This window comes from Chanodichthys erythropterus, chromosome 14, assembly GCF_024489055.1.
Source record: "Chanodichthys erythropterus isolate Z2021 chromosome 14, ASM2448905v1, whole genome shotgun sequence".
Classification (NCBI taxonomy): Eukaryota; Metazoa; Chordata; class Actinopteri; order Cypriniformes; family Xenocyprididae; genus Chanodichthys; species Chanodichthys erythropterus.
Window position 1 is genome coordinate 45,444,047 of NC_090234.1, and position 27,531 is coordinate 45,471,577.

A 27,531-nucleotide genomic window follows, 5' to 3' on the forward strand; every position below is an offset into this window, starting at 1 on the left:
TAAATATATAGTGTATAGATAGATAGCTAGAAAGAGAGAGAGAGAGATCGTATAATACCAAACTCTTTTATGCTATATACACATATCAAAAAGAATCCTTAGGTAAAAATATTGCATAACCAATGGAAAGCATGTACTGTATTTGCAATCCTCTGGCTTTAAAGGAAAACAGAAATCAGTAAGGCACACATTTTTAGTCTGTGCAGTGTTCAGTCCTCCCCCTTCAACTCCTATAACCCCGCGACCAATGAGGAACTCTCAGCCTGTGATGTTAGGATCCATGCCAGCAAGTTCGGTGCCGACAGGGAAAACACTTTAAGAGCGGAGTCAGGACAGCAGGTCTGGACGCGCTCTCTGCACTGTGTCCTGCTGAATGACAGACGCGCTGCAGACGGACACTAATCTCTCCAGAGTTCAACTCGGCTGTCTGGGTGAGTTTGCTTTGACTCTTTATGTCTTCAGGTTAATATGGGAAGATGTTTAAGCAGTTTGAGTTCATCTGTAAGAAATGTTAATCTCACAGTCAGCTATTTGTTCAAATAGCTCTGATGCACTTGAAGAGTGAGAACTTTCTCTAATCAAGTTTATTACAGAAGCAAAGAGTTCTTTGTTTTATAAAAGTTCTTCTGTATTACAAGGTGAAATGGTTAGGCTGTGGACCAGTTATATGTAAAATATGCAGTATATGTTTAACTGTGTTCCCAAAAGCAGTGTTGGGGAAAGTTATGTTAAGTTTTATAAGTAATGCAATACAATATTGCGTTGCTCCCTAAAAAAGTAACTAATTGCTCTACTTAGCTACTTTTCTTTGAAAGTAATGTGTTCCATTACTTTGTCTTGCCTGGGCAGGACTTGCTTGTTTTAATAACAAAAAACTCCTATTTATAAGTTCTAATTTTGGCAATGAATAAGCCTGATTAAATACACAAAGCATATTTGTGTTATATAAAGGGTTTGTTCACCCAAAAATTTGATTTCTGTCATTAAGTACTCACCATCATGTCGTCTCAAACCCATAAGTCATTCGTTCATCTTCGGAACACAAATTAAGATATTTTTGATGAAATCCGAGGGTATCTGAACCACACATAGGCAGCAACAGAATTGTACTTTTTGAGGTCCAGAAAGGTATTAAAGGCATTGTTAAAATAGTCCATGTGACTACAGTGGTTCTTAGTGTTATGAAGCCACGAGAATGCTTTTTGTGCGCAAAAAAAACAAAACAAAAATAACTTTATTTAACAATTTGAGCCATTGTCATATGCAGTTGACGTAGTGAACGCAGTGCAGACGGCCGTGTTTACGTCCGAATGCCGGCTCAGTGTTGGCCAACGCTGCACAACGCATGTGTGTGATGCTGGCGCAGGAGCTCGATAATGAGTTGGCGTTCACATGTAGAACACAGAGTGCACACCAAAAAAGCAGCCCGAGAGTCCCTGAAAAGATTCGCTTCCAAACATACTCTGGTGCGTTTCAACTGAAATTTGAAAGCAGCACAGACCAAGGACATCTAAATGAACCCATAACAGGACATGATATCACAAGATGCAACCCTAAAAAGGACAGAATGCTCAAGCATACCTGTTTTTTTTCTCATCATAGTCGCAATATTGCCCAATACAGTTCAGTACAGGCATCTAAACCGCGTCTCCTAACAGCAGATCTTTGTATGTGTGTGTGACGGAGCGATTCCTGCCGCTGTTTTGACTCATTTTATAAGCTCTTCACGATTTTAAAATACCATCATAGGCTAGGCACATCCAACAAGCGCATATAGCCCAGCACACAGCATTGTTTCGGATGTTCGGTAAGTTCTGTCATAAAATATATAGTAAAATATAGAGGCCCGCTTTCATAGACAGGGCTTAGAGATTAGGATTAGGCCTAAGTTCAATTAGGAAATTTAAGTAACTTTTATAAACGTACCCTTGAATAAAACATTTCTGGTGTGCATCTTGAGACAAAACAATGACACTGACATTTTAAGATATGTAAGTGCAAGTCTAGGACTAGCTCAAGTCTTATCTGTGAAACTGGGGTTTAGTCTTTAAAGCCGACCAATCAGGTTGTGAATGTATCCTTATGCCTTTAGGTTCAGTGTTAAAAATGCCTATGTAAATGTTTGATTGTTTGGTTTTTTGGTCCGGAGACTCCAGACCAAATTAACCAAGCAAAGTGAACTACAAGTGGGAACACACCCTAAGTCACACTGTCAAAAAATGTCAACTGTCATTGCATGAATGAACACACTTTCAGTGTTAGTGGATCATGACTATAATTGATGTGAATCTCTACATCTTTGGTCACACTGTAGAAAAAGACAAAAAAAAAAAAAAAAGATTTTTCGAAGTTGTAAATTTAAGCTAATGTTTTACAAGAAAATACTTTTGAAGTCTTTCTACTTCAAAATGTCACATTTAATTCAATGTGTTATTCTTTGTAAACTATTAGTGAAATTTACTTGTCATTTCTGAGTGAAAATTGTTTCAAAGTAAATCCACTTCATACATCCACTAAAAATCATTAAAAGGCATCGAGCAAATACGATGAAGAAAAGCTCCAGCACACTCATGCTTGCTTTGATAATATTTCATGCAATAACAATATGACTAGTGCATTTTTAGGACACAACAAATACATGTGTTTTGATGAACACATGAAATATGAGGATGTCCATAAACACAGTATACTGTAAGAGTGTTTCATGAGGGAAAGTTTCCAATTCCACATCATCAAGCATATAATTACTCTTAATCAACATTAATGTGACATTTATTCCGGTCTGATCTCTTTGATCCAAATGCTGTGGTTAAATTCCCAGAACAGGAAAGTGTCCCAGTGAATGCATGGTGTACAGTAAACAATGCCCATGAGAATGGATGAAGCCAGGGTTGTGCGAGGTTAATGAATAGACTTTTGCCCTTTATTAAGTTTATTATATATGAAGGGTGAGGTCTACTTTCCATAGCCTCTTCATGCTGATTCACAGGGTTTTTTTTCTGAACTATGACTGGTATGATCAGGGTTTTTTTTTTTTTTTTTTATAGGTTCCCCTCCCTTCCTCTGTCTTCACCCTCCAGATGTGTTAGATTCAGTGCTTTAAATGGTCCTATGCAGGTTAGGTGCTCTTGTTTTGCTGGCTATTTTGTGTTTTAGAGCTGGTGTGATCAGAGGACAGTGACAGGCTCTTTTATATCTTATCTGTGTTTGTTCAGAGTCCTGTGAGTGAAACAATGAACACAATTGTTTCCTCTTGTTATGTGTAGACAAATCTATACAAAGTGTTTGTGCAGCTGGCTGGAATTACGTTTAACAAGACGCCTCATCACCAGTGTGTGTTTTCTGACAGGATAGAGCATTTTTTTGAGTCTGATTACATTGCTTTACCTGAGGCAGAACCACACACCACACAGGGCATGTTTAACCCTCATCTTCAACTGTTTGTTGTCTCTAGAGGTAACGTCATGTGAACCGACAATGCAGCATTTTTTTCAACAGTCTTCACCAGATTCTATAATTATAAAACTCTATAGTCTCCGATAACACAAAACAGATTTTGCTGTTATTATTTATCCAAAAGCAAAGGAAGCCAAAATGCTGAAACCATGACTGTGCCTCATTCTGTTCCCTAGCCCCCCTGTCAGGAATCAGAACAACACAAATTTGGATACATCACCAAGACAGGCAGTTGTTGTTGTCGACATTAATCCGAGGAGAATTCTAAAGCCGTTTCTGAATAATTTGAAGCCCATCTTTCTTTATTTTCTGCATTCTTCTGGATGATTTACAAAAGTAATGTCCTGTCAAAAGCATTCACTCCTTGATTAGTCAAAATTACACAATTGTACTGTATTGTACTGTACTGAAGGATCATGTGACAGTAGCTATGTTTCCATCCACTTATTTTTATGTGCATTTTGGGATATCGCATAAGAAAATGTTGGATGGAAACGCCAAGATGCGCATAAATTCTAAAAATGTGCTTAAAAACATATGCACTCAATGGATAACTGGACTATCAGTTTCATTGCACAGCATATAAAAATTTGGTTTGGTGGGGCCTAATTTATAAAACGAGCATACGCACAGATTTGATCTTAGAGTGTGCGTAACCAAAAATCCACACCAATTTTCATATTTATAAAAACAGTCTTTGATGTGGAAAAGTGCATAGCGTCATGCCAGGTTCTAAGCAGACGTACACACTTTTCCTTGTGGCAGAGAGTCATGTATTTGGAAATGTACGCCATTCTTGCCCCTCGCTGTTCTCAAGTAAAGGATTTGGATGCTGACTGGTTCTCTTTTATATGTTAATGACATTAATCAGGCGCCCCAAAAAGGCGGTGATCTGAAACCATTTAGCTGCGCACAATTTCGAAATCATTTGCGATTTCAAATCAAATTCACATCTGTATGCATGGTTTTTATCGTTTGTTCTCTGAATCACATGTACGCACATTTGAGAAATTATCGTAAGATCAAATGTAAGATGTTTTCTACGCAACATTTTATAAGTGAGGCCTTTGGTTCTGAAACACCTGAGCCAAAGTTTGTCATCAGAGTGATTTGGTTTAATTCCCTCCCAGAAGTGTCTCACATCATGATTGCATTCCCAAACACCAGCATCCGAACAAGCAAGATAACATGACACCATTTATTGTGTTTCATCTGCATGCTATGAGACGAAAGTCATTCAGTGTCTTCACTGATTGCAGCAATTTACATTTTTATTACAGATATTTGGCACCAATTTCCTGGGAACTGACAGTTTTGTTCTCTTGAACACACGGGATGGAAACACTGCTTTATTCGCAAATGTTTTATGCGCCATTCCAATTTTGCGCACAAGTTACAGTTACAAATTTTAATGGAAACATAGCTACTGAAGACTGGAGTAATGATGCTGAAAATTCAGCTTTTTCATCACAGGAATAAATGATATTTTAAAATGTATTGAAATAGAAAATAGTTATTTTAAATTGTAATAATATTTAACAATATTACTGTTTTTACTGTATTTTTGATCAAGTAAATGCAGACTTGGTAGTCATAGGAGACTTAGTTAAAAAAAATAAAAAATAAATAATCGACCCTTAAACTTTTGAACATGTTAACCATTCCTGCTCTGTCCCTGACCATGGTTGGAGATGACGGGAGACTTTTCACTGCCCCAGGACCGAAGAAGCTTTCTATTTAAACTTCGGGGTTAACTCCCTTTCCCTTCGTTCAGCAGCTATAGTGAGTAAACAAATTACAACTTGATTTGGGCCGAAGATTTATTGTTGTAGTGTATGTTAGATGTTAAAGTTTTGACAGTACAATCCAGTAAAGTCTGTATGGATAGGACAGGTATGTAGGATAAAGCCTGTTCTCTGGCAGCTCTTGTTTGTGCTTGCAAAGCTAAATTTGAATAAGCCACAATATTTGTAGAATAATGTCATTAGAACAGACTGGAGTAGTTATTAAACTCACAATATTTCTCCACAAACACCTCAAACCTACTGTCAAACATGGAGGAGTGATGATTTAGCCTTGTTTTGCTGCCAAAAGACCAGAAGACCTTGCTGTCATCAAGTCACCCATGAACTCCCTCCTTATTGTAAAGTACGCAAGAGACAAATGTGATGTCATCTGTTTGATTGCCAAAGCTGAAGATCCCAAGGACACTAGACAATTCACTATTTAAGGGATAAAATAGTTAGGAATTTTCCATGAGATTGTCGTAGATAATTTCATACAAAATATTTATTTTTAAACAGTTTTGCTACTAAAGGTACAGTAGTTCAAGCTACTGAAGAATTTAGTTTTCAAAATGGCTTCTGCATGATGCAAGACTTTTTTAACGCCCTGATGTGAATTGTTTCATTATGTTGGGATTGATTTGAACTTAATTTCACATGAGGCTGTTTTCCTGACAGAGAAATGTCATGCAAATCTGTAATCATGCTTGTAGTTCTAATTATTATTTAATTTTACTTTAATTTTGAGTTAACAGTTAATGAACCAAGAGACATCTGACTGTCCGTATGTGGCAGCCAGGAACAATATGTTACAGAGAGCAGCAGTAGTGGTATGTGTGTTCTCTCATTCTTTGACAGTGATCTCACTCAGTTTAGGTCTTTAACCTGTGGTGAGGATGAGTAGACAACTGTGTGTGAATAGTTTACCTTGAACGCAGCTCCAGGAGGTGCACCGACAACCTCACTGAAAATGTTAGACATTTAGAGTAGATTTGACAAGCTTTAGAGGGAATTGATCAGCCTAGAGTGAATGTAAGAGACCACATTTTAGAACTGTCCGTGTGAAATTTTTGTATTGATGTCACAATACAACTCCAATCTAGGTTTAGACTGTCCCTTGTGGGGGAAAAAAAAGTGTGCTTAATTGTATTGAATGTGGATTTGCAGTATACTTCAAAAGCACATGTAAATCACTTGATTATAATTTAGACTGTAGTTTTTTATTACATTTACAGACTTGTCGGTATTCAAAGACAATAAAAGTAATTATGAAATTGCATATAAAGATGTATTTAAGTCCTACTTAAGTGGGTCAGAATCTAAAGTTCAGATGCATTTATTATAAACTTAAATTGTAATATATTTCAGTGCAATTAACAATCAGTTATTAACATGCGATAATTAAGTGTCTGAAAACACTAGGCCTATTCAGTTAGCACTTAAGTATATTTGTTTTGAAGTATACAAGTACTCTTTTAAAAGGTTTTTAACTGTTATAGCGCCACCTGTTGCCCAATCTCCAAAGAAGTTTGCATGCTTCTTTAGAATCATGTGTTGCATGTGCTCACCTACTTTCATGAAGTTTTACCTGAATCAGACATGAAAAGGGCCAATTTTCAGCCATTTCATGTGATTTGCCATAGAAATGGCATTTTATATCTAATAGTTATAGCCCCACCTATGGCCCAATCGCCATTAAAGTTTGTTTGTTTAGAATTGTGTCGCATGTACTCATCTAATGTCACAAAGTTCTGAGTTTTTGTTTAGGATTGATATTCTTTTGGGTACACTTGACCATTTTCTATTTTTTTTTTTTGATAATCATTGACCTAGGGAGTCCAGAGAATTGTGCTGCAGTGGTTTTATCGAGGTTGAGTAAAAACCTAGGACTAGTTTGCAAAAGTAGGTTTTTCAAATAATCTCCAATATTTTACAAACGATTCGATTGACAGCAGTGGTCCTAGAGGCAAAGTTGTTCAGAATGAGGATGGTATGAATATCGTGTGCATGTGTGAAAATCACTCCTGAAAATGCAATACTGCCTCCCCCGGTGGCAGATTTCTTTCTGTGAGGGCTGTGAGTAAAAAAGGTCCAGAGAGTTTAATTCCAGTCAGCCTCCATTAACCTTGTCCAATAGATGCTCAAAATTCATTGGCCAACAGCGGCCGTGTTTTTCAATATACGCAGATGTCCTCATAGACAATCACGGCACCTTGGACCAAGACACCACATGCCAGTTTTCAAGTCAATCAGACTGACTGTTGCATAGCTATAGCTAGTGATGGGAAACCGAGGCTTTCTGAAGCATTTGAGGCTTTCATCAAATTGTGCCGAAAAACAGTTCATTACTCAAAGCTTTCTCCACCATATCCAACAGATCATCGCGGAGCAGATCTACGGTTTGAAAAAGCATGTGACCAAAGCTTTGGAAGTCCGTGACATACGGAATCACTCTTGTCTTGGATCAGTTCTATCTAATCTGATCTAATCTCATCTAAATTAATTTGTGACAATGAGACCACCACTCGTGTCATGTTTAGCCTAGTCAATGGATACACATCATATTGATCAATAATATAAAATATACAATGATGTGATCATAACTGACATGAGTAGTTGAATTTTTTTGGATGAGCTGGTTAACCCTTATATTCTGTTCAGGGTCTCTTAGACCAATCATAAAACCTAAATCATAAAACATTTAATTCATTTTCCTTTTATGCATCAGGTGAACCGCCAATTTTTTCAAACCAGCTGTCTCGACTTTCCAATACTGCATGATGTTCGAAGCTTCAAACGTCATCAATCACGTGGTATTGTAATTTCGATACAAGCATCAGTACAGTGTGTGATACAATAGTGCTTTGAAAACTGCGTTGGAGCATTGGGGCCCTGGTATCAACCGTCCCATTACTAGCTATAGCAGTTTTTGTGTTTTTATCTCTGTAACACAGTTCGTATTTATGGGAAGAAGGAGGCGGGAACTGGCGAACATTCAACAAAACTTTAATAGACCCTTTTACAGCCCACGTGATCAAACAGTTGCGTGCGCATTTTGGCAATGGAAGTGGTGTTGTTGCCTATTGGTTTTAACGTGTTAGCAACTCTGAAAGTTTTTCAGGGCTCTCAAGTGTAACGCACTGAGCGTGATAGTCACTCATTTCGGTCTTTTGTCACGCACTCCCGCCACACATTGTATTTCTCACACAGAAAAACTATTTTTCATATATATAATATGCCGCTACGCCGGGCAGGAATCAAGCGCGTCTCCCCTTGAGTAGCCTGCCACTTATCAGCCAATCAAAAAAAGAAAGAGGCTACACAGTAGCCAATCAGAAAATAGCACTATTGTATCTGGATAAGATTTAACGCAACAACCAATGAAAAAAAAGCATATCCTGGCTTTGTTCACCATCATCCTCGTTCACCCACAGAGGAAAACAGCTCTGAGCATCACTTTGAGCACAGAGTAAACCATGATCTCCTATTTTAATGTTACAACAAATTCACAGCTTGTTTGACATAAACAATGACAACTTGACTGAGAATGTTTCCCAGATAATCAGCATCAGTTTTTCATGAGTGTCTGAACTAAGTCAACAGTTTTACAGCCTGTTCACTGAAAACACCTGCTTAGTAGTCTAGTCCTAGTTATATTTTCGTTATCACACGATGACTGACATTTTGTCACATTAAACATCTCTCTCCAAATAGGCTTAATAATTTTATTAGCACTAAATAAATTATAGTGTATTACATCGTCGATGTTATTGGTCACTTTAAAACTCATGTCATGTTGTTGGATATTTGTTATTCTTGCCTGTCTTTAAAACTTGAGAGCCCTGGTTTATGTATGTATATCTGGCCACTGTATTTGGCCATCTGCTAACGTCTTCTATCCACTCAACTACACAGATCTGATAGCCGGATACCATTTGATAAAGTCAACTTTTAAAATAACTTTATCTGTCTGTGTTGCTTAATACGCTCGCGAAGCTGTAGATATATATATATATATATATATATATATATATATATATATATATATATATATATATATATATATATATATATATATATATATATATATATATATATATATATATCAATTTCGGAGTTGCTAACACGTTAGAACCTATGGGGAACAACACCACTTCTTTTGCCAAAATGCGCGCGCATACATTGCTACGTCATCATTGTGTACAAACAGTAAAAGGATCTATTCCACAATAAACAAATACAAAACAAAAGTAATGCCGGCAGACCCTCGCGGACGTCTGCCGGCCACACAATCATAATAAAACATAAAATAATATCCAGGCCTGTTCCTCTCTCGTCCTTCACTGTCATCGCTCCTCCTTTTATGCTCCCGGAGCTCCTCTGTGAGAGACTCAAGGCCGGTGCGCCTCCCAGGTGGGGCTCATTAACTCTCGCGCCACCGGCCTCGCGCCGTTCCCTCGCGGCTCTCGCCAGCCCTGGTCGCCACGGTCTCATTTCGTTCAAGTGTGATAGCATTTTAGTAAAAGTGGCCAAGCCCACTTAGAACTTTTCGGAATCCTGTTGAGGGCGTGAATCAAAATTATTACTTTTTTGGATAATTATTGACAATCAGACTCCAGAGAATCTTTGTGCACTGGTTTGGTTCTGATCGGAGGGCTGTTTCATAAAAGATGCTAAGAAAAGCGAGGATTAAACTCCAAAACCTGACTTGAATTAACCTAACAAATGAGTTTGGGCTAAAACGGTTTCATAAAAGGTAATTGAAGTTCACGCAGTCCCGCTAATTCGATCCAGGTTCACCTAGTCAAGATAATTTCGCGTGCACGGTTTTTTTAAGCAGCCCTAGAGGTCGATCATGGATCAAATCGATCCACCACAGGAAAGGGCATACATTTTGTATTATTTTATGCGTTTGAGACATGGTGTTTTCCTTAGTGCAGAACTTACTTTTCACAAGTTTATTCTCCATCTGTAAATGTTAGAAAGTAATGGAAATATTTCCATTTTGCGGCTAAACTTCAGTGAACGAGCGCTGCTGCGCACATGCGCGCTAAACAGACGGAATGCCATAGAAGCAATAATTCTAAAATGTACATTTCGCTAAAATATTTGATGTTGGACATTAAATGTGCCTTATGTACAAGTTTAAACCTACAAGTAAGTGTATGTTTTTATGATAGTAACGTCTCGGGTTACGTCTGTAACCCTGGTTCCCTGAATAAGGGAACGAGACGCTGCGTAGTCGCTTTGGGAACGCCTCTGCGTGATTACGTCTTGAAGCACTCGTGAAATCAAACCAATAGTGTAGCGGGACGTCAGAGTGGGTGACGTCACGGACCAGGAAACTATAAAGCACCCCTGAGAACAAGGAACGCCAGCTTCTGATATAATGCTCACAGGCGTGCAGGGAGTATGGCTAAGCTACGCAGCGTCTCGTTCCCTTATTCAGGGAACCAGGGTTACAGACGTAACCCGAGACGTTCCCTTTCATGGGAACATTGACGCTGCGTAGTCGCTTTGGGAACGCTATCCCAACTAGGCCATAAAACCAAATGCCTGTTGTGTTATTATTTCAGGATGACAGGACTGAGGACCCTGGAGTGGAGCCCAAATCGAGGTTATAAAACCTGACAAAGGTATGCTGGGAAGACCACCCAGCAGCATCACATATGTCTTGGAGGGGAACCCCCGACATCAAAGCCTTTGAGGCAGCCATACCCCTGGTAGAATGCGCCCGGACAGCTAAAGGAGAGGGCTGTCCGGTCGATTTGTAAGCAAGAGAGATGGCCTCGACCACCCACTTACTCATTCTCTGCTTAGACGCAGGGCCTCCCTTATTAGGAGAACCGTAACACACAAACAGTTGTTCAGTCTTTCGCCACAGGGCAGCTCTGTGGACATACGCGTCTAAAGCCCTCACCGGGCAGAGCAGATTCAGTTTCTCCTGATCCGGATTTGTAAAAGGTGGAGGACAGAAGGCCTGCAGCACAATAGGCCCTGGGACATTGGTAGGGACCTTAGGAACATATCCAGGTCTAGGATGTAGAAAGGCTTTGACCATACCAGGTGCAAAGTCCAAACATGAAGGTGCAACCGATAGTGCTTGTAAGTCGCCGATTCTTTTGAGGGATGTTATGGCCAGAAGAAATAAGGTTTTGAGGGTAAGGATCTTCTCAGATGCTTCCTCTAGAGGTTCAAAGGGAGCCGCAGCTAACCCTTCCAACACAATGGCTAAGTCCCAGGAAGGCATATTTGTGTGAGTACAACAGGCCTCAGCCTCCGGGTGCCACGGAGAAAACGTACAACTAAAGGGTTTTTACCAACCGAAAGACCCTCTATTTTAGAGTGATAAGCGGAAATAGCGGCTATATAAACCTTCAATGTAGAAGGAGTTAAACCCTCCGAGAACTTGTCTTGGAGAAATTGCAGTACTTGACTGATAGAAGAGTGGACCGGATCCACCTGAGAGTGGCTACACCAAGTAGCAAACAGTTTCCACTTATATGCGTACAGTTTTCTCGTGGTTGGAGCTCTGGAGTGGAGAATGGTCTCTACAACCTCAGTTTAGAGACCAGATTCTACGAGCTCTGCCCCCTCAGAAACAGTTTCCATATTTCTGGGTGCGGGTGAACTATTGCGCCACCCAACTGAGACAAGAGGTCTTGTCTGACAGGAATCTCCATGGGGGAGTCTTCTAAGAGGGATACTAGATCCGTGAACCATACTCAGGCCGGCCAGAACGGGGCTACCAATATTAGACGGACCCCATCCCGGCGAACCCTCTCCAGAACTCCGGGGAACAGAGCGATCGGGGGAAATGCATACAGACGTAGCCTCGGCCACGTCTTTACCATAGCATCCAACCCCAGAGGGGCTGGATGGGTCAGAGAAAACCACAACAGGCAGTGAGACGTCTCTTTCGAGGCAAATAGATCGACTTTTGCATGGCCGAACTTTTTCCAAATCAGTTCCACCGCTTCTGGATGGAGCCTCCATTCCCCGGGCCTCGGCCCCTGCCTCGACAGGATATCTGCTCCCACATTTTGATGTCCCGGGATATAAGCTGCTCTCAGCGAGAGAAGCTTGCCCTGGGACCACAGGAGGATCTGATGAGTTAACTTGCACAACTGGCGAGACCTCAGACCCCCCTGATGGTTGATATAAGAGACCACTGACATGTTGTCTGACTGAACTAACACGTGATGGCCCCTGAGGTCTGGGAGGAAGTATTTGAGTGCTCGAAATACCGCCATCATCTCCAGCTGATTTATATGCCGGGATCGATGATGGTCCTCCCAAAGACCCTGAGCTGAGCGACCACTCATGATCGCTCCCCACCCTGTGAGAGAAGCATCCGTCGTTAGCATTTTGCGACGACAAGGAGCTCCTAGCACAAGACCTTGGGATAGAAACCAGGGCTTTTTCCACACCGCCAGGGCACAAAGGCATCGCCGCGTGACCTTGATTGTGCGAAAAGGGTTTCCCCTTGGAGTAAACCCCCTGGTTTTGAGCCACCACTGAAGGGGTCTCATGTGCAGCAGGCCAAATGGTATCACGTTGGATGCCGCTGCCATCAGACCCAACATTCTCTGAATTTGCTTCACAGTGAGTGACTGGCCTAATTTCACCCCTTTCACGGTTGAGAGAATGGAATTCACCCGAGCAGGGGACAAATGTGCCTGCATCGACGTGGAATCCCAAACTACCCCTAGGTAATTGGTAGTCTGAGCCGGTAAAAGCACACTTTTCTTGGCATTGAGTCTCAACCCTAACTTCTTCATGTGGGACAGAACTACATCTCGATGTAGAACTGCCTGTTGCTCTGATTGAGCTAGAATCAACCAATCGTCGATATAATTCAGCACGCAGACGCCCTGGAGTCTCAGAGGAGCCAGCGCTGCATCCACACACTTCGTGAAGGTGCGGGGTGAAAGAGATAGGCCAAACGGAAGAACCATGTATTGATAAGCTTCGCCCCCGAAAGCAAACCTGAGGAACTTCCAATGTGAAGGATGGATTGATACATGAAAGTACGCGTCTTTCAGATCTATTGTCACAAACCAGTCCTCGGACCTGATCTGTGTAGTGATCTGTTTGAGTGTTAGCATCTTGAACTTGAGCTTTTGCACTGAACGATTTAACATGCGTAAATCTAGAATAGGACGCAACCCTCCATCCTTCTTCGGAACTATGAAGTATCGGCTGTAAAACCCTGGCTGCATGCTGGCGGGAGGAACCTTCTCTATAGCCCCCTTCTGCAAAAGTGTCATCAGTTCCTGTTCCATGACCAGAGACTGCTGGGGGTCCACTACTGTATTGAGGACCCCGCTGAACCGGGGCGGGCGAAACCCGAATTGTATTTTGTACCCCTTTTCTATCATTTGCAGCACCCATTGAGAAATATTGGGAAGACTTTTCCATTCTTCTAAATATTCTACTAAGGGAACCAGTCTCTCGAGACTGGTCTCTGGTGTTTTTTGAGCACTTGGCTCGACGCCCTGAAGCGGCGCACCGGCAGGGAACAGTCGAATCAGGTGCTGACCGACCCCCCTCAGAGGATCGGGAGGGGCTGCTGTGCCCCGCGACACACGAGGTGGCGGGGTTAACAGGATAGCCCCTGAGGGCACCGAAGATGGGTCAACTTTATAGATTTAAATTTTTCTGGACCCTCTCCGGAGGGGGCTGCCCTCAGAAGTCCTGGACCCCTCGTGTCAGGACTTTTTCGCAGCCTTCTTGGCGATAATAACAGCCCGCAGATCTGATTTACCGCGGGAAGGCTTCGCTTGTGCCGTCCTACCCGGTCCCCAAGATCTTTTCGGGGGAGCACGGGTAGCAACACTTTGTTTTTGCTGCGCCCTATGCGCAGATGAGGAGCTTGTAGACGCCTGAGGCTGCTCCCGCTCAGCAGCCCCAGCAGAGCGGCGAGGGAAGAACTTTTGAAAGGCCGCAGACTGACGTTTTGCCTCCTGGAACCTCTCGACGACTGATGTCGCCGAAGAGGCCCTGAACAGACACTGGCGCATCGAGAAGAACTGCCTTATCACGTTCTTTAATATCTGACAAGTTCAGCCATAAATGCCTCTCCGTGGCCACCAGGGCTGCCATAGACCGGCCGATTGTTTTTGCCGTCTCCTTGGTGGCCCGGAGAGCTAAGTCAGTCGCCTTTCTCAACTCTTGAATACATTCAAAGGACGCCTCGCCACTCTGGTCTATCTCCCCCAGCAGGTCAGCTTGGTATGCCTGGAGGACCGACATAGTATGCAGACATGCTGCTGCCTGACCCGCTGAGGTATAAGCCCTGCCCACCAATGCTGATGTTGTACGCAGGAGTCTGGTGGGCAAAGTCGGGGATTTTAACGACGATGCTGACTCAGGCGAGAGATAGCTCGCGAGCGTCTCTTCAACCTGAGGCATCGCCGTATAACCGTGTTCTTTCCCCCCCATGATGTTACTGTATAGAGACGTTGTAGGGTTATAAACACGGAAATGTGCCGGACTCTGCCACAATCTTGACACCACGGTGTGGAGATCTGGGAAAATTGGCAATCCCCGGGGATGAGGTTGAGCTCGGGCAGGGAGAAAGCGCTCATCTAGTTTGCTTTTAACTCGCGCTTCAGAACTTTCTTCCGGCCATTCGATTTTTAGTTTATCCACTGCCCGAGTCAAAACCTCTAACAGCTCCTCATATGCTGGAGATGCGGGTGGCGGGCCCTCATCTCCAGCGCCGGCGCTCGCTACCTCCATCTCCTCGGAGACAGATAAGCGAAGCTCCGGTGCCTCCACTCTGGGGGAAGAAACGCTACGCGTGCTTCCGCGGCCAGAGAAGAGGCAGCAGATCTAGCAGGTGAGGGTCGAGATAGGGCAGGACCCGTCTCTAACCCCTCCACCAGATCCATTTGTGAACCCCAGGAATGAAGTCTACGCTGTGCCTCGGCAGCAGCGGGACCCGAGCCCTGGGGAACACTTGCCGCAGCGTCCTCTTTTTTATCAAAGAACGCGCGGCGCGATCGGAGTACACGGAGCGTTAGTTTTTCACAAAGCATGCAGACAGCTCCCTCGAGAGCTGCCTGTGCATGCTCCACTCCCATACAAGCAATGCACATATCATGTGTATCCCCACCCGTGATGAAACGAGGGCAGGGAGGAGCACATTTCGTAAACTGCTGCTTGTCTTTCTCCGCCATAATCGTGTCTTTGCAATATATAAAATAATTATATATATATATATATTATATATATATATATATATATATATATATATATATATATATATATATATATATGCTTGGTGACTAAAACACTCTTGTCCTCGGACGAAGAGATATTTTTTTTACTGCAAATAATGACAGACAACACCAAATAAGACACACAACACAGAGCGCTTTGCTGAAGACGCAGAAGCTGGCGTTCCTTGTTCTCAGGGGTGCTTTATAGTTTCCTGGTCCGTGACGTCACCCGCTCTGACGTCCCGCTACACTATTGGTTTGATTTCACGAGTGCTTCAAGACGTAATCACGCAGAGGCGTTCCCAAAGCGACTACGCAGCGTTGATGTTCTGTAACTGGAACTGTAAATGGACTATTGTAATGGGGTAAATCAATATACTTTGGGACAATTACTGAATTTTGATTCATCTTACCAATTAAAATTTTTTTGTGCATATTTATTTTATTTTTTAATTTTGTGATCTTAATTTCTGCTCTTCTAATAACCATTGGTCCCCACGATGTAATATAAACAAGAACACACACACACACACATTATATATATATATATTATATATATATATATATATATATAAAATATGGAATTCAGGTTGATTGGGACACTTTTTCCCAGTCATTTCAATAGCAAAAAGTGTCCCAATCAACCTGAATTCCATATATATATATATATATATAGACCAGAGTATAGATTAAATATGGGCCTTATGCATGGTAGGCTAGCTGACTTTATTGTGCTTTGACTACAGTGGGTAGTTCCAGTGTGGACAACATCCATACATGTCATTTCTGCAGGCTACAGTTAGCCTGCTCCGGACCAGGTTAGTTTCCCAGCATAAGTTGCCAGAGTAACTGAGTTTGAACTAATTTAAGTTTGTTTTATGAAACAGAATTCGCTGACAAGTCTGACTAAGTAAAATAAGCCTGGCTTGTTTTCTAATCTTGTTTTATGAAACAGCCTGCTGGTGAAAAACCTAGGACTAGTTTTTAAAATATCCAAAATATACTCGAGAGTGATTAGTCACATTGCATTTGCATTATGATGTAACTATAGTCCAGATGAAATTCATGTAACCAGGTGATTATTATTAAATTCATTAAATATATCACCAGTAGGTAGAAAACGTCTTGGGTTACGAGTGTAACCCTTGTTCCCTGAGTAAGGGAACGAGACGCTACGTCAATGACGTGATGGGAATCCTCTGCATTTTTGTGTTCGTGAAGCACTATTGTATCCAACCAATGAGAGAACGTGACGTCAGAGGCTGGCGACGTCGCGGACCGGAACCTATAAAGCATGCCCAGAAACAAAGAACGCTAGCTTCTGTGATATGTCTGAAGTAAGCGCTCCAGGCATGCTGGAGGTACGGCAACGTGACGTAGCGTCTCGTTCCCTTACTCAGGGAACAAGGGTTACACTCGTAACCCAAGACGTTCCCTTTCGTGGGAACTATCGACGCTACGTCAATGACGTGATGGGAACGCTGTCCCCACTACGCCGTGCCTCCGAGTGCCTGGCTGCTATCTTGTAACACCAAAGCACCCGGAGTACTACTCACATTAAGATTATAAAATCTGATGAAGGTGTGCTGGGATGACCATCCAGCAGCACCACAAATATCCGCCAAGGAAACTCCTGACATGTGAGCTCTTGAAGCAGCCATACCTCTAGTTGAGTGTGCCCTAACATCCAAGGGGCATGGACGCCCCAGAGCTTTATACGATAATGAGATGGCCTCAACCACCCATTTACTCATCCTCTGCTTGGACGCTGGGCCCCCTCGATTCGGGGACCCATAACATACAAATAGTTGGTCTGATTTTCTCCACAGGGCAGCTCTGTGAACATAAGCGTCCAACGCCCTCACAGGACACAGCAGATTAAGTTTTTCCTGATCCGGATCAGTAAACGGAGGGGGATAAAAAGCCTCCAGAACGATAGGACCTGGGACCCTAGTGGGGACCTTAGGAATGTAACCAGGCCTTGTATGTAGAAAGGCCTTAACCATCCCTGGTGCAAACTCTAAACATGATGGTGAAACCGAAAGAGCTTGAAGGTCACCTATCCTTTTCAAGGATGAGATGGCCAGTAAAAACACAGTCTTCAATGTGAGCATTTTATCTGACACATCTTCCAAAGGTTCAAAGGGCGCCTCAGCCAACCCTTGTAACACGATGGCTAAGTCCCAGGTCAGAGATTTTGGGCGTACTGAAGGCCTGAGCCTCAGTGCGCCACGAAGGAAGCGAACAACTAAGGGGTCTCGACCTACCGAGACACCACCCATAGGAACATGATAGGCTGAAATCGCAGCCACATACACTTTTAATGTGGAGTGAGTTAAGCCTTCTGAAAGCTTTTCTTGGAGGAATTGAAGCACATAGCTGACAGATGAGTGGACCGGGTCCACCCTATGATGGCTACACCATGTAGCGAAAACCTTCCACTTATACATATAAAGCTTCCTTGTAGATGGAGCTCTGGACTGAAGGATGGTCTCCACAACCTCGGTTGGGAGACCAGATTCTATGAGCCTTGCCCCCTCAGGGGCCAGGCCCACAGTTTCCACATTTCTGGACGGGGATGTAAAACCATGCCGTCCGCTTGGGACAGGAGATCCTGTCTGACTGGAAGCTCCAGAGGAGAGCCGTGAAGAAGCGAAACTAGGTCCGCAAACCATATTCTTGTTGGCCAGAAAGGAGCCACCAATATCAGGTTTACCCCTTCCTGACGGACTTTGTCCAGAACTCCCGGGAGCAGAGAGACTGGGGGAAAAGCATACAGACGTCGCCTCGGCCACGTCTGTATCATGGCATCCAACCCCAGAGGAGCTGGGTGCCTCAGAGAGTACCACAGAGGGCATTGAGTTGACTCCTCTGTGGCAAAGAGATCGACTTCCGCTCGACCGAATGTTTTCCATATGAGCTCCACTGCCTCTGAGTGAAGCTTCCATTCCCCCGGACTCGCGCTCTGCCTCGACAGAGCGTCCGCCCCCATATTCAAATACCCCGGAATATACGACGCCTTTAGCGAGAGTAATTTCCCCTGGGTCCACAGGAGAATGTGACTGACCAGTTTGCATAGTGGCCGAGACCGCAGTCCCCCTTGGTGATTTATGTAGGAGACCACCTTAGTGTTGTCTGTCTGAACCAACACATGGTGGCCCCTCAGGTCGGGGAGGAAGTGCTTCAGAGCCTGAAACACTGCCAGCATCTCCAGCCGATTTATGTGCCAGGAGAGCTGGTGTACCTCCCAGTGACCTTGAGCTGAGAGACCACTCATGATCGCTCCCCAGCCCGTGAGGGACGCATCTGTCGTAAGCATTACGCGACGACATGAAGTTCCCAACACGGGTCCCTGGGACAGGAACCAAGGCTTTTTCCACATGACCAGAGCACGAAGGCACCGCCGCATGACTTTGATCATGCGGAAAGGATTTCCCCTCGGAGAAAATCCCTTGGTCCTGAGCCACCACTGTAAGGGTCTCATGTGCAGAAGGCCAAAAGTAACAACGTTGGACGCAGCTGCCATCAGACCCAACAGTCTCTGAAACTGTTTTACAGTGAGTGACCGGCCTAACTTCACCCCATTCACGGCCCCGAGAATGGAAGTCACACGAGCGGGAGTCAATTGCGCCCGCATCGTGATGGAATCCCAGATTACCCCAAGATAGTTGGCAACCTGACTCGGAACCAGCACACTTTTCTTGGCGTTGAGCCTCAGCCCAAGCTTCTTCATGTGCGACAACACAACATCTCGATGTTGAGCTGCCAGACGTTCTGTTTGAGCTAAAATCAACCAATCGTCGATATAGTTCAGCACGCGGATGCCTTGGAGTCTCAGCGGAGCCAAGGCTGCATCCACGCACTTCGTGAACGTGCGGGGTGATAGTGATAGGCCGAAGGGAAGAACCTTGTATTGGTATGCTTCGCCCCCGAAAGCAAACCTGAGGAACTTCCTGTGAGAAGGATGGATGGAAATGTGAAAATATGCGTCCTTTAGATCTATCGCCACAAACCAGTCCTCGGATCTGATCTGTGGAATAATCTGTTTGAGTGTAAGCATCTTGAACTTCAACTTCTTTACAGATCGATTTAGTATACGAAGATCTATGATCGGACGCAACCCCCATCCTTCTTTGGAACAATGAAGTAGCGGCTGTAAAAGCCCGACATTTTGCTGGGAGAGGGAACCCGTTCTATAGCCCCTTTTTGCAAAAGCGTCGTAACCTCCTGTTCCATTACCAGAGACTGCTCTGGAGCTACCACTGTGTGAATCACTCCACTGAACCTGGGCGGAAGAGAACCGAACTGAATTCTGTAACCCTGTTCTACCATGAGCAGCACCCATTTCGAAATATTCGGAAGAAGTTTCCATTCCCCCAAAAATTCTACTAAGGGAACCAGCCTCTCGAGACTGGTCTCTGGTGTTTTTTGAGCACTTGGCTCGTTTATCTGGCACGGCGCACCGGCAGATAAGCGAATCATGTGCTGGCCGACCCTCCTCGAAGGATCGACGGGGACTGCTGCGCCCTGTTGCACACTGGGTGGCAGGGTTGGCAGAACAGCCCCCTGAGGGCACCGATGGGGAACGATAGATGTTAATCGTCGAACCCCTTCGGAGGGGACTGCCCTCAGAAACCCTGACCCATGACCGTCAGGATTTCTTTTGGGAAGCCTTCCGGGAAATAATGACGGTCCTCAGATCCGCCCTACCCCCAGAAGGCTTCTGCTGTACAGCGCGCACCGGTCCCCAAGCTTTCCGCGGGGAGCACGGGCGGCCACACTAGCTTTCTGCTGGGACCTGTATCCCGAGGAGCCGGCTATCGGCTGAGGCTGCTCCCGCCCAGCAGCCTCAGGGGGATGAGATTTCCGGGGAAGGAATCTTTGGAACGCCGCTTTCTGTTTTTTCGCCTCCTCGAACCCGTCGACGACAGTAGCAACTGCGTCACCGAACAGGCCCTCGGAGGAAAGCGGCGCATCCATAAGGATATGTTTGTCTTTATCCTTAATATCTGCGAGATTGAGCCACAGATGTCTCTCCGTGGCCACCATGGCTGCCATAGAACGGCCTACTGACTTGGCCGTCTCCTTGGTGGCACGGAGAGCTAAATCTGCGGCTTTTCTCAACTCCTGAATTGTATCAAAAGTCGCTTCCCCAGACTCCTCAATCTCCCCCAGCAGATCAGCTTGGTATGCCTGCAGTATAGACATTGTGTGCAGACATGCCGCAGCCTGACCCGCTGCCGAATAAGCCTTGCCCACCAAACTCGATGTTTGTTTTAGTGGTTTGGTGGGCAACGTCGGGGATTTCAGGGACGATGCAGACTCGGGCGAGAGATAGCTCGCAAGCGTCTCCTCAACCCGAGGCATCGCCCCATAACCGTGTTGCTTCAGCCCCATAATATTACTATACATTGTCGTTTGTGGGCTGAAGACACGGTACTGCACGGGTCTATTCCACGACCTCGACACCTCGGTGTGGAGGTCGGGAAAGAACGGCAGTCCCCGACGCTGGGGTAGTGACCTATCTGGGAGGAAGCGTTCATCTAACTTGCTTTTTATTTTAGGAACGCTCTCCTCCGCGGGCCAGCTTATTTTCAGTTTTTCTACTGCCCGGGTCACTACCTCCATAAGCTCCTCATGGGCTGGAGATGAGGATGACGGTCCCTCATCACCACCCTCGACACCTTCAACATCAACCTCCTCGGAGGAAGATATATTCAGTGTCGGTGCCTCCCTTTGCGGGGAAGAAACCGCAGCGCGTGCTTCCACCACCAAAGGAGAGACACTAGATCTAGCAGGTAAGGGAAGCGATAAGGCAGAGCCCGTCTCTCCCCCTCTGCTAGATCCATCTGTGAACCCCACGAGTGCAGCCTTCGCTGTGCCTCAGCAGCAGCGGGACCAGACCCGCGGGGAACACCGCCGCGGCGCCCTCCTCAAAGAGCGCCCGGCGTGAGCGCAGCGCCCTGAGAGTGAGCCGCTCACAGTGCACACAGACAGCCCCCTCAAGAGCTGCCTGTGCGTGCTCAACTCCCAGGCATTTCACACACATCTCGTGTGTATCTCCCTCCACGATGAATCGCGGACAAGGAGGTGCACACTTAGTGAAACGCTGGCCTTTCTCCGTCATTTTATATATATATATATATATATGTCTATGCTTATTTCACTTGTTTGGAAACTCTTGTCCTCAGACAAAGAGATCACTTTCTGGCGAGATGGTAGACAGACAACAATAAATAAGACAGACAAGATACAAATAGCGCTTACTGAAGACAACAGAAGCTAGCGTTCTTTGTTTCTGGGCATGCTTTATAGGTTCCGGTCCGCGACGTCGCCCGCCTCTGACGTCACGTTCTCTCATTGGTTGGATACAATAGTGCTTCACGAACACAAAAATGCAGAGGATTCCCATCACGTCATTGACGTAGCGTCGATAGTTCCCACGAAAGGGAACATAACAGTTACTATATTGTTCAAATTTTTTGATCCTCAATCATAAAGTTGTGTGAAACACTATCCTGTCCTGAAAGTCCTGGCCTCACAGACTGCAGATAATATCATTAATGTGTGTTTGTTGAATCAGGTCATTATTGACTAGGAGCCATTTCAAACAGCATCTACTCAACACACACACTCAATAGAGTCACTGGAATATGTACTGTGTAGTGTACCGATAAAGCTTTGGCTCTGTTCATGTTATCAGTGCTTTAACAGACACCCAGAAACAAAAACATAAGCCTGACTGCAGCTGTGCTGATAATATACCATTATTTTCAAAAAATGGCATGTTTACAGTCACATACAAATATACCTCACCATATACGGTGCTATAATTTACAGTGTTGTTTGCATGATGAGAAATTCACAATATGTAGATGCACTATCCATGATAGCATAAAGTCTTTTGTGGTAACTGGTAAGTACCAGCTAGTTATGCAGTGGCTCTCAAATGATGGGTCACCAAATAGGATCATGAACAGCAGTTAAATATACTATCATAAATGTAAATAAAACAAATGTAAATATATAATATAAACAGATTTGAGAACACTAGACATCATACACTTACACTAAATGACTGAGGGTCAGACTTTCAAGTCATTCTGAACACAACAAACTCACCTAGAAACATACCTTGTAAAAAAGAAGCGTACCTAATTGCATTGAATATGCACTGGTAGTGTACTACAAATCTCAAAGCCATGTGCAGCTTATATAATATTAATAAAATAAAAGGCCACTTAAATTTACTTTTAATTAATATTTAAAGCTCTGAGTTTGGTTAACTTGGTGGTGTTTCTTGGTTACTTACCTCCATTAATCCTACACATGTATCGGTCTTGTTAGTATAGAGCAGTGGTCTCAAACTCAATTCCTGGAGGGCCTCAGCTCTGCATAGCTTTGCTCCAACCCTAATCAAACACACCTGATCCACCTTATCAAGGTCTTCAGGATTACTAGAAACTTACAAGCAGGTGTGAGTTGGAGCTAAACTGTGCAGAGCTGTGGCCCTCCAGAAATTGAGTTTGAGACCAGTGGTGTAGAGAGTGTTTGGGTAATTTCGTTGTAACTCGCACTTCTTGATTATTGAACCAGCTGTGCCCACTGGTACACCCAGACATGTGGAGGCTGTTTGGAACCAATCCCTAATTTAAGGTTGTGTGTGTTTCTTCTTGCTAATTTCTTTTGGAGCCGCCACTGGGATAGAATCCAGCATCCTCTTGACCCTACAATGGACAAGTGGTTTGAAAACTGGATGGATGTTTGGTGATGCCTCTGGCGCAGGAATTACACATTACTCATCACATCAAATGAAAAAAAATTGGTTTTGTAAAATCATTGTAGGAGGGCCTGCTCCTAGAGGGCCAGTTTCCTGCAGAGTTTAGCTCCAATCCTAATTAAACTCACCTGTATCAGCTAATCAAGGTCTTCAGGATTACTACTTAAACTCTGAAGGACATTTCCACTCCAGGAGCAGGATTGGACGTCCCTGAACTAATACAGCCGGGGGATTTTCCAGAAAGCAAGGTTTACTTGCCGTATACTCTGAACTCTCGGTTGATTAACCCAATCCTTGCTTATTCGAGGTAAGCTGGTTCCAAAAACACGTTCGGGAGTAAGTTCAGCCAACCCAGAGCATGTTCCCGGTTAACACACAAAACATTCTCAACCGAGCGTTGAATCGATGATTCACCATGGAAACAAACGCTAAGAAAAAGTGCACCATTATACTTCCTCCTTCTTCTTTTGTTTAATGGCGATTTAATTAACCTACTTGGTGCACATCGCCACCTATTTGGTGGTTGTGCAATCATTTTTTTTTCAATCTTAATTTAATAAGTACTGTATTCACTGAGAATAAGAACTATATTGTTTGTTTGATTCTAATTATTTAATAATATATAACATTTTTTATTATAGAAATTATACCATAGAAAACCATTTACACTTATAAAAGGAAACAAAGCACACAGTGCCCACAGTGATTGTCTAATGGGGAGGAGTCTCTGTCAGTGATTTAATCATAGAAATACTGTAGAATAAGGTATCATGTTGCCATATTCAATTGAAGGTTTTAAAATGTAGGCTAAGTGTCACTAATTAAACAAGTATATGTTCAGCTAATTGTCAGCCTCTTACATGTCTGCATATCGATAGATTACATAATTCAAGTGATAAATTATGTTTTATAAACAAAGTTTTGGAGGAGCACATTCAAATGGTCTATCTAATCAGCTCGAGAGGATGTGTGTGTGTGTGTGTGTGTGTATATATATATACTGTATACATACATACACACATACATCCTCTCGATAAATACTGTCTGTATATATATATATATATATATATATATATATATATATATATATATATAATACACACAGACGAGAGCCGACTCACCTATACTTACCTCGACAGTTTTCTGCAAACCTCCGCCAACCCGTTCCTCACTCTCGGCTGGCTGGGGATACGAGGAGAACTCTGGACTTGGGAAAAAAATTCCAAGCTCAGAGCCCTCGATCCCCTTGGACAGCATGCCAAATAAGCTTATTACATATGTATTTTTTTAGACTATTTGATCATTTGTAAGTGTGAACTAGTGAAAACAACTGCCACAGGTAATCAGGCATTATTATTTATTTATTAAAGATTTGTTCTTGGCGTTTTATCATAGATTCAAATCTATAAATCAAAATATGTATTGCATTTATGAAGAAAAGTCTCAGCACCCAAGGCTTTATCACCTATTGCCTCAGTGGTGTACAGTGTCTTTGGGTGGATTGCTAATGTGGATTGGCACCAACAGTCATTTTAGGACTGTTTTTGATTTTGTCTTGGTGACTTAGGATTCCTCTGTTTCACAGATTTAGGAGCTAGTTTTAGCAATAAAGTTCTTTGTGAAATACACTTATGGGACATTCACACCAGACACGAACATTTTGAGTTTACTCGCTTCATTCGCACGTGAAATTCACTTCACAACAGATGTGGCTCCAGTCTCGTTTCTGCACACTTCCTCTGAATAAACACATCAACTCGTCAGTGGGAAAGTAGTTGTAAAAAATGGCGAATAAGCTCAATTTGCTGGCTTTAGCTAGCTTGATTCTCAATATATATATATATATATATATATATATATATATATATATATATATATATATATATATATATATATATATATATATATATATATGTATATATATATATATGTATATATATGTATATATATATATATATATATATATATATATATATATATATATATATATATATAGCTCAAATTGAGTAAAGAGCATTTTTTGCAACTTAGCAGATTGTCCGATGATTTAGTCCTCCATTGTTGTTTAAGATTTCTGCCTCCGCTCGCTATGTCGTAATCACGTCACTACTAGAGCAAGCTCCTGATTGGTTAACGCAGTGTGAACATTCTGCAAAACTCGCGTCAAACGCCGAAACGCGAATCGCTCCATTCGCGCCGCAGGATATCTATTCGCGTCTTTGCATTGACTTAACGTAAATCACTCGTGCTTGACACAAAAACACTTGCTTTAGAGCAAAAAGTCACACAGCCATTATTTTTAAGAGTTTCTCCTAAATCGGCAAGTCACCTTTATTTATATAGCGCTTTTTACAATGTAGATTGTGTCAAAGCAGCTTTACATTGATAACTGGTACATAATTTTGGCTGCACAGCAGCTCTTAAAGACTGGTCTGCCTGCATTGACACTAAAGCACTGTTGATTATCAAATGTCAAGTCAAATGTCAAAGTTAGGAGCTACTTTTAGCCTTAAGATGTTTTGTGAATACGGACCCAGATCTCATACAGGTTATGTAGCTATGTCCACATTCAAGCATTTCAGTGGGCTTTAAACAGCTCACACTGATTTGCAAAATTTACTTACAATAAACAAAATTAAAATTCAACATTGATAACTTACTTTTCATGTCATCAGTTGCGTGCACCCTGAAGGTATCCCGATTCTTGGATCATTTTGGCCTTATCCAAATGGCATGCTTCATGTGCACTTGTGGACTTTGTGGACAATTACCGTTAAGTCCACAAAACTGCGGGGCAGGGGCGTTTGATTATGGTTGGAACTAAACTCTGCAAGGCACTGGTCCGGAACTGGATTTGAGGAACCCTGGAAGTGCCTGGAAGTTAGTGCAAAGCTGATAACTGCCTAACCTGCCCCCACCACTAACTCTAACTATAAGCTCCACCCTAGCGGCGGGTCTGAGACTGCTGACCTGAAACTACCGTGACCTATGGAGCTGCGGCTCTGCAGTTGGATATTATTGCTCAGAGGGAATGTTGATTTCTTCTGTTCGAAATAACAAGGAGAAATTATATGTTTATATAAAATGTAATAGAGTAAAAAGTATGATATTTTTGCTTTGGAGTGTAGTGATGTAAAAGTTTCTCAAAATAAAAATACTTTCATAAAGTACATATACTTGAAAAATATACAGTACAGTAACAAAGTAAAAATACTTTGTAACTGTCCACCACTGGAATTAGGGAATGTTGGACAGTGACTGTGCCATAAGGAGACTTTGGTTAATGTAAATTAATATTATAGCTGCCACAAATGACTTTGAAATACCTTTAAGTACAGTAGCTGAGAAAAGGCAGAAGGTGCCAACCATATCAAGAGTTCAGTATAACACTGGTCTGTATGTGAGAGTGGTACAAAAGAAGCCATTATTCGAAATGACCATGTTCGTCCAAACTTGTCTGAAGTCTGCAAACAAGCATAATGGTAAAAAATCTGAACAGAAAGAGAAAAAGAGGAGGGCCCATCAAACATCCAGCTGTATTTACCTATCCGGTGAGGTTGCATGCCTTACATGCATGCTGCACTCTGTCACATTTAAACCCTTTAATTGGAGATATAAAGCATTCTCTTGGCAGATCCAGATGAAATAATAACTAATACATAGTGACTGATTCAGGGTGCTCAGTTTGTTTTGGTTGATATAAAAGTAGCCTTCAGAACTCGGATGCTAGTCACTCGTTGTGGTCACTTAATTCAGATTGATTACGCAAATGAATCAAGTGTAAAAACATGCTCTGTGTAAGTCTGGAGTGCAGCCTCTGCTGACCACTTATGCGTCAGGCGAATGTGTTCAGCCGGGAAGGTGGTCAACCTGAGGACCTCAGAGGAAATGGCTGTGTTTTCACTTGCTGTTTGGCCTGTATTTGTGTGTGCGTGTATGCGTAAAATATAGTACATGTGTTGTAGTATTGCCTGTCCGCTGAATAAGGATACCATATGGTTACACTTTAACTCAAAGGTCAAATGTTATATGTTTCAGCTCTGTGCTCATAAATCAGCTTAAATTCTCACTTGTGAAGGAGTTTTCGACCTTTTTAGGGTAGATGCAGATTTATGAAAAGCATTTAAAGTATAAAATCACTGTCACTTACTGTGGTCAACTAGGGTCTGAAGTTCATATTTAAACTTGAATACTGGATTGTGCTTGGTAATATTATTTTATACAAGTTTAATGATAAATATTTCTAAGTGGCTAATTAAAAATGAGTTTTCGAATGGGTTTCCCA

The 27,531-nt window shown here is 43.0% G+C and overlaps 1 protein-coding gene across 2 annotated transcripts in view; it reads left to right on the forward strand.

Annotated features, from left to right (window-relative positions):
* The first annotated feature begins 272 nt into the window (after positions 1-272).
* The window catches only part of mylka (myosin, light chain kinase a), a 119,217-nt gene continuing 91,958 nt past the window's right edge, over positions 273-27,531 (forward strand). The window contains exon 1 of one of the 2 annotated variants that reach the window (XM_067409665.1): positions 273-431. Coding sequence is in view for 1 of the 2 variants with exons in the window: in XM_067409664.1 (XP_067265765.1) it covers positions 3,104-3,117 (14 nt within the window). In the remaining variant the exon portion in view is untranslated. Of the gene's footprint in view, positions 432-3,086; positions 3,118-27,531 lie in introns of those variants that run through there. The other variant, XM_067409664.1, reaches the window with a different exon arrangement.